This window comes from Rhipicephalus microplus, chromosome 4 (genome assembly GCF_043290135.1).
Source record: "Rhipicephalus microplus isolate Deutch F79 chromosome 4, USDA_Rmic, whole genome shotgun sequence".
Lineage (NCBI taxonomy): Eukaryota > Metazoa > Arthropoda > Arachnida > Ixodida > Ixodidae > Rhipicephalus > Rhipicephalus microplus.
The window spans coordinates 30239669-30247340 of NC_134703.1; the positions used below are offsets into that span (position 1 = coordinate 30239669).

The window sequence follows — 7672 nt, forward strand, 5'->3', positions numbered from 1 at the left end:
CCACCGTCGCAACAGTCGTCAATAAACCCTTCTTCATTCCTGCCTTTCTTTAGTCTTTCTCTCTAGCTGTTACTACTTCAGCTGAATTGGCCCCATTCGTCGCCTACAGATTAGAAAGCAAAAAGTTGGCGGAGCACTACAGCTGTTCTTCGAATGTCTGAATGCTGACAGTACGGCGCCTAATTATGTTGTTTAATCTATTAAGACTTCTTGCTTGGACAGACACACTCCAGTGCACCTTGATCATGATTATAGGTGATGCGAGTGCACACAGGCCCAGAAGAACAGTGAGGGCACTCCTCCAGATGAATAGTGAGTCGGTGATGTCGCCGTCCTTCGGTTTCTGGCCTTCTCCCTGTGGCAAGATGAGCAGTAGCACAGTGGCCAGAAGCGTGGCAGCAAACACACCAACAGCCCTGCAAAGGATGTGTAATGCATGAAAAAGTGTGAATGTAAACTTGTCGAGTGCTTAAAACAGTTTTATGAAAGGTGCAGCAGATTTTTATGCACTTCAACAGCGTTTGCCCTGCTCCTTCAAAGAAAACCAGAAGCTTAAACTTGCACCTTATAAGTTTTTTATTCTTAATTTCCCTACAATATGCTGGAAATGGGGTATCCTTTGTGCAAACAGCACTTCATAAAGACATTACTTTTAACCCTTTCAAGACTGAAAGATGAGAAGAAAACATGCCGAAATGAGTGAAAAATGTTTCTCGTTCACTTTGTAGAGCTTTTGCTTATGATGTAAACAGTACCATTATTTCAATGAAATAATGTGTATTTTTCTAATTACATATAAACATACTGCATGCACAATATCAGAGGTGGCAATGCAATGAACGGCAAAACAGGAGGAGGAGGTTTAATGAACTCTTTTGAAAAACGCCAGGCCTGCGCGGTAGGCGCAGCGCAGTCACAACAATAGCAAGAAGAGCGGCCTTTCAGAGCCTTTTAAAAACACTCATTGGGTAACTGCTGCAAGCACACTAGCTTGATACCCACTAGGGCGTTAATAATAAACTTTGGGTAGTAGGCCGGCTATCGCTATGCTATTTTTCGTCATTCTTCTGAGAAGCATGATATCCGTTAAACACTCGCAAGGAATTTTGTGCCACTTGTTTATGCAGTGGCTGAGGACAATGAGGAATTATGGCTGAGGTGGGTATGCGCCACAGTCAATAGGGGAACAAGAACAAGCTTTTGTAATAGGGTGGAGCATCGGGCGGCCCACTTGTTACGCTATTCGTATTGTGCGACGACTGGTTGTTCTTTTGCTGTTTAACATATTAATGCGATTGCTTTACCGACATAAAGCCTGCCTAAGGCAAGTTTGCCAACAAGTCGCAAGCACCAGCGTAGCTCAATGGTAGAATACTGGATTGGCACCCAGCGAACCCAAGTTCGATCCCCACTATGTCTTTGGTGGTAGGTTTGCCAATAAGTCGCAAGCACCGATGTAGCTCAGTGGTAGAATACTGGGCTGGCACCCAGCAGACCTGAGTTTCGAGCCCCACTGTGTCTTTGCTGCTAGTTTTTTTTTTTTCTAATTGCGCGTGATGTGGTTACGGACAACAAGAGCGGCGGCAATGGGCAACTGCGCGTGACCCGAGTTGTGATCTTATAACAGCTTTCACTGTAAAAACGTGTACTAGTGGAGCAGCCATGAAGTGTTGAAAAAGACAACTGCAGCAGATATGGTCATCATTGGTTCCACATGGCACCAATTTTCTTGATCAGACGTTTTGTTGGTAAATCTCATTACAGTACTCTTCAAAGGTCACAAAAGGTTAGAGCTTTGTGTTCTCACAAAAGCCGTTTCATTTCTAGCCTATTGTATGAAAGTGAAATATAAAATAAAAAACTCATAAAGTGCAAGATTGGGCTTCTGTTTTTGAAGGAGCTGGGCAAATGCTGTTTAAGAGCATAAAAATTTGCAGCAGCTTTCATCACTGTTGCAACACTGGAATTCTTAACATTGAGTGGTGCTGGAGGCTGAACTAATGCCTTGGGTTTACTAGAACAACCAGTCAAAAGCATTCTTCCAGCAATTACTTCAATTTCTTTCTGCTCTAAAAACAAGTCAGTCAGCCCTGCCTGAACTCTACGTATGGGTAAAGTTATACCACAGCTGTTGTGGTCATAACATACACAAAACAAAGGTACTGTTGCCAGATCAATTTTAAGGATGGTTTATTCAGCAATGCATCAGTTTGTGTGCTGACCGGTACTAAACCTGGAAGATTACCTGTCATACTTATAGAACTTAATGATCTTGCTTTGCCTTCTGCTGCAGCACATTCTCTGCAATACTACTGTACAATACAGCTACAGTGGGCCGTCATGCATATTTGCATAACTGTTTCTTGGCAATCACAAAAATTGCATAAATTACAATACAGCTGTTATGGTTGTAGTCTGCCTACAGGCATATATAGATAGAACGACATGCACTAAAAAAAATAAAAAAGCAAGCGTAGCCATGTTTAGTATAATTAGCAAGGGGTTAGCAAGGGCCGAGCCACAACCAGCTAGGTACCCAACAGCTCTGCAGTGATGGAGCATTGCCCTACTTATTGTAAGCTGTGGGTTTTTTTTTTTTTTCTCATAATCAGAGACGGACGCAGGGTTGCCTCCAGGGGTGGGGGTGGGGGGGGGGAAGGTTCGTAGCTGCGTCCTCCTCTTTATTATGACTATGGCGCAGACCTTGTCCTCTTCCCCCCCCCCCCCCCTCCTCGCACACGCCGATGCGCGAGCGTTCAATGGCGATATCGAAACTGAGCGCGCGCCGGCCGCGCAGGAAAAAAAAAACTGTAGCTAGCTGTTGCATGAGACTGCCGAAATTACGTGAAAACGGAAAAAAAAAACCAATTGCGAAATTTGAACCGATGTTTGTCGCTTCACGTGATCACGTTGTTCGCCCGCATTTTTCGGATTAGGCGCCAAAACCCGCGTAGCGCAAGTTTTGTTATACTTCTGGTCCCCGCCGCGCCAAGTCGGACCTTGAAACCTGCGCCATTAGTGGTCCGGTACTGCAAATTCACAGCTCCTATTTGATCTGCTTAGAAGCGAAAACATCGAAAACGGAACAGCGCACTTTTTTCGGCATCAGATGCACCGTGCGTCAGTTCAGTGGCGGAGACATACAAGCGAACACCAGCAAGAAATCGATTTCGTCGTCTCACCGGGAAATTCCTTGAGTTTTGGACAGGAATATGCAAAGCAAACAGCATGTTGTCCACAGCACAGCGAGAATAAAAACGCCGATGCCAACTTCGAACACGCGTGGGCTGGCCATGCTTACCGTCAACATGCGTTGCCATGGCAACAGACGTTCGCAATCAGTCGAAGCTGAACCACAGCACACCGGCTGCACAGAGCAGACTTCCCAAGAGCTGCACCCGCTGGCAAGGTGTAGATCAAGTAAACCTGTCGCAGAGGTGACAAATCTACACGCTTTACGTGTAGAACAGCAATCTTGTTGAACGATGTCATGCTTACAAGACTTCGATGTGGCGTGGCCATTCAGTCATGGCGCTTGAACAGAACTTTATTCACCCGTTGATACGGCCCAACATAACCGAGTGGCACAGCCAAGTGGTAGCACACCGGGCCCATGGTCCCCCACCCCTTTTATGCTATAACATACAATTACTCTGCCACAGCTGTGCCATCATACAGCTACCACGTCGGGGTAATCGTCAACTACTGAAGTTGGTCTCAATAGCTGCATTCGTGGTTACCATCCTTGCAAGCACTACCATTTGTGGTCACCAATGTAGCTCTTGGCATTGTTACAAAGCTGCAAACTTACTACATAAAAAAATATGAGATTGTTAAACATACATGTCTTTGTATATAACATTTGTACATGTTTAGCACTTAAAGAAAAAAAAATGACACCAGTCACCTTCCCTCTGCATGCTTCACACGACATTGATTCCCGTGGTATGTGGTAACTGCCGAATTGTTTGTTACTCCAACAGAGATATGCCAGACTTAAGTGTTTGTATAGGCATAACAAAACAAGTGATATTGCTTAAGCGTGCAGCCATAACACAAACAACAAGTAGGAAGCGTAGGCAAAACATTTTTTAATGAAGGGCAGCATCTACTTTGCAGATGCAGACGTCTTCATCTTGATTTGTGCTGCAATCCGGTCCAAATCTTTCCTGCCTTGACTGGTCAGCTTGCGGCCACTGGAACACACAGAAAGATAAGACATGCATCTAACCAGAAACATTTATGTTCAGACAGTTCATGCCTTAAAAGGGCCCTGCAACACTTTCTTCAGCGAGGTCGGAAAACGCTGCTCATCAGCAGTCAAGGCTCCAGAGAACAGGAGAGCCCATAGCGCAACATTTTGCCTAGAAGTTGCAATTCTCAAAATCTGCCGAAATTCACTTGCTCTTCTATCCACAAATGATGCCATATACCCAAATTTATGGCCAGTCGATTATGTGAGCATTGCGAGCACCACAATTATTGTAGTTGTGGCCATGTGCCCACGCTGACACCGAAATTAAGCAGGGCATTCAAGGAAAAAAATAGTGCTCAGTCATAATGCAAGAGTGTGGTATGAGTTCCTTCCCGTGCACCATTCCTCCCTACTTGGCTTCCAGCAGGCTCATAAGAACAATGAGAACAATCCGAGCATGTGACAACTCCTTCCCTCGCACTAGACAGATTGAAGAAAAAAAAGTTCTGCACCGGTTAATTTGCAAGGTAAAATCTTTCAATGTCGATAGTTACTTGGAGAAGTGTTGAAGGGCCCCTTTAAATCATAGCCAAATGAAAAGGAAGGCAAGCACATGACCTTACCATACAATGTTAAGAAAATGCAATAGTGTGTTTTGTGCTCAGCGTTGTAGTCACTGGTAAGTCTTGCACAAGGCAATAAGACTTCACATTTGAGAGTGTAAAGTGGAGCCACAGAAAGATCCGACAATTCTTCAGACCACAGAAAGAGGAGTATTTCCTCTGGTATGGTATAGTAGCTTTCCATTCATTCTGCATTTTGGTACATGTGCAATTGAACAGTTATTAGCAGAACAAGGACTGATCAAGAAAGACCTAACAGCCAACCTTGTCCTAAATTGACTCTTGGTCTTCAAAGCATACGAGTACACCTGGGCAGTCTCAGCAGAGCTCTGTGAATTAAGGATGAAGTGTAAAATGTACGCCTGCAATATTTTATGGCTGCCTTGGATTGGCGACCAGCAGCTATCAGAAGTAGGCAAAGGTGTTGCCATTGCTTTCCCTCCCAAGTTATAGTGCGCAAGGTTTGTGTGGCTCAGCATTTAGAGCCCGACAGTTTTCAATCCTAAAATTGCTCACCCGCTTGGGTCCTGCTCAACCAGCTTCAGCTGTTCAAGTGCTTGGAGGGCCTTGCGCGCCACACTGGCGGAGGCGGGGCAGAAGTGGGATGGGCGAACGCCCCGGCGGTACCTGCCACCATAGATCTTCCGCATAGACTTGACACCAGATGGAGACCGCATGTACAGGTGCCGTGCCACAGACGCTGTGGTAATAGGGGCATAGAGGCAGAAGGCATCTTTCACATTTTTATCAACACCGAAATTGCAATTTTGAAAAATAAACATCACTTTGTGCAAGCTTCACTGTTGGCTAAAGTTAATCTGTATTTTGGCAGCTCTGCAATTAATATCCTGCTCACTTTTTCTCCCAGCATAGGAGGCCAATTCTAGAGTCAATTCCTTCGAGTCATAAAACTTGCACACTTTCTTCAATTATATTTTCCGCACCTCTTGCCTGGTCGTCTGACAGCCCTACACAATAACTGGATTGATACCTAAAATGGGCACTGCACTACGAGTACCTTAGCAAGCATTTGTGGCAAGTGAAGAGAAATTTCAACAAAATATGAGGAAACAGTAGTTTACAAACATTTCTAAAAGCTTGACAATTCAATGACTTCAGGATACGATTGAAACAGCATCAATGTTCCATACAACCAGACATGTTGTGGCCAAATTATTGCCTTATACATGATAACCTACAGAAATCTGCACAATAAATACATACACTGAATTTATGCAATACAGAGTAGGTTTTTACGAGTGGGTGCTTGGTCACTACTTTGCAGTCACAGTCACTACCTGTAGGTGGATGACCGGCAACGTTCACCCATGGCAGAGAGACACCACATAATTTTTACAAAAGGTACAGAAAAGTTTCTTGAAGTTAGCAGCATATGTGAGGGGTGGGGGGGTCTCCCTGCACCTCCCACCTTCTCTCCATAGTTCACATGAAGGGGAACCAACAATGAAAACAGGTGCTCTTACAGGCCTTTAACAAGCCCCCCACCCCCAAAAGAAAAATCATGGCTGTGAGTTTGATAGAGGTCATGCCAACAAACCCAAACATTTAGAATTACAATTGGATGCTAACATGCTCTAGTCATTCCCAGCAACACCAACCATCACCTGCATAATGCAGGCACACAGTGCGCAGCTGCTTTGAGCTGTAATCTTTTTTTTTTTTCGCTTGAGTTTCTCCTGCCAACACAAGCTATGTTGTTTTGATATCCGATTATGTCAAAAGCTCAACAACCTTAATTAGGGGCACTGAATAGGCCCACTATGGAATGAGGGAAGTCTACAGAAATTGTGGCACAGCATTATCCACGGCACGGATTCTGCTCAAATGCTCCATTTTCAGCAGCTACAATCGATTGTGCACCCAATAACCATGAGCAAAGTGGGAACGATGGACGACACCAAGGTCTACAGTTTGCCTTCAAACAAACCTATCAATAAATCTGCTCCTACACTCACAAGCGCTTTCTCCGTAATTCTAGCATCTATTGTAAGGTCAAAATTTCTACGCTAGAAACCAGAACAGCTATGCAAGGCAGGCAAACATTTAGATACTCTCTACGAGGTGCCTAGTGCAGCACGTCCATCAACGTCATTCGACTCACCGCATCGTGTGTAGAACCAGTCCTCATCGTAAGGGGCCAGCTCCTTGTAGATAGCGGTCTTCACTACATCAACCCAGTCTGGAACCTTTAGCTTGCCGGACCTGACGGGCAATCAAAATTGAGTCAGTATGCTAGGCCTTCCTGCGGAGACCTCAATAACATGGCAGAATGATCTCTCGACGCTTACTTTTTGAGGAAGGCAGACAACGCCCGCACAAACGCCTGCTGGTCAACGTCTTTGACTCCGACAGAAGGCATCTGAAAGGAGCAATCGGAAACATAAGTCAACAGGACGGTCTACATTTACAAATGATCACCGGACACAACTGCACGTCACATGGCAGATGCACCAGCGCCGACATCAACGATGCCCTTGTAACTCGCTTAACTGGCTCGATAAGTGAACCGCAATAATCAAAGAGCACGCAGAATTACGGTGCTTACAGTAATGTAGCCTTTTTTCTGTTTTCAAAATGCTAAAATTGGGCTAGTTAACTAGGCCTAAACATACCTTGCCGGCGCTTGCGAAGGAAAAGGAACGAAACGTGTGTGGGCGCGCAATGTATGCTGGGAAAATTCGGCACTCGCGCCATCTGCAAGTTGCAACCTTTGGAATAACCAACGCCTCCTAGATTTCTTGTGCCTGCCGAGTGAGCGCGAAACGCCGGTCATTTATAGCGGCGCTACCTACGTAGGATAAGGGTCTTTGTACTCGTCCTTTGAGATTAGCAA

The 7672-nt window shown here is 45.1% G+C and overlaps 2 protein-coding genes across 2 annotated transcripts; both read right to left on the reverse strand.

Annotated features, from left to right (window-relative positions):
• Nucleotides 1-52: 52 nt before the first annotated feature.
• LOC119171590 (transmembrane protein 218-like) lies at nucleotides 53-3381 on the reverse strand. The gene is made up of 2 exons (XM_037422367.2): nucleotides 3183-3381; nucleotides 53-416 (listed from the first exon to the last, which is right to left on the reverse strand). The coding sequence occupies exons 1-2, from the start codon at nucleotides 3308-3310 to the stop codon at nucleotides 137-139; spliced, it is 408 nt and encodes a 135-aa protein (XP_037278264.2). The 5' UTR covers nucleotides 3311-3381; the 3' UTR covers nucleotides 53-136.
• Nucleotides 3382-4067: 686 nt separating this feature from the next.
• Nucleotides 4068-7530, reverse strand: RpS19a (Ribosomal protein S19a). The gene is made up of 5 exons (XM_037422670.2): nucleotides 7452-7530; nucleotides 7128-7198; nucleotides 6941-7041; nucleotides 5335-5518; nucleotides 4068-4196 (listed from the first exon to the last, which is right to left on the reverse strand). Exons 2-5 carry the CDS (start codon nucleotides 7196-7198, stop codon nucleotides 4109-4111), a joined length of 444 nt encoding a protein of 147 aa, XP_037278567.2. The 5' UTR covers nucleotides 7452-7530; the 3' UTR covers nucleotides 4068-4108.
• Between the last annotated feature and the right edge of the window lie 142 nt (nucleotides 7531-7672).

What these genes read in the sequence shown, in the direction of transcription:
- LOC119171590 (XM_037422367.2), bottom strand. Translation starts at nt 3,310, where the DNA reads ATGTTGACGGTAAGCATGGCCAGCCCACGCGTGTTCGAAGTTGGCATC. An exon ending in AAAACTCAAGGAATTTCCCG is followed by an intron (nt 417 to 3,182) that starts GTGAGACGACGA and finishes CATCCTTTGCAG; the next exon opens with GGCTGTTGGTGTGTTTGCTG.
- RpS19a (XM_037422670.2), bottom strand. Translation starts at nt 7,198, where the DNA reads ATGCCTTCTGTCGGAGTCAAAGACGTTGACCAGCAGGCGTTTGTGCGG. An exon ending in CTGGTTCTACACACGATGCG is followed by an intron (nt 5,519 to 6,940) that starts GTGAGTCGAATG and finishes CTATTACCACAG; the next exon opens with CGTCTGTGGCACGGCACCTG. An exon ending in GTTGAGCAGGACCCAAGCGG is followed by an intron (nt 4,197 to 5,334) that starts GTGAGCAATTTT and finishes TGTGTGTTCCAG; the next exon opens with TGGCCGCAAGCTGACCAGTC.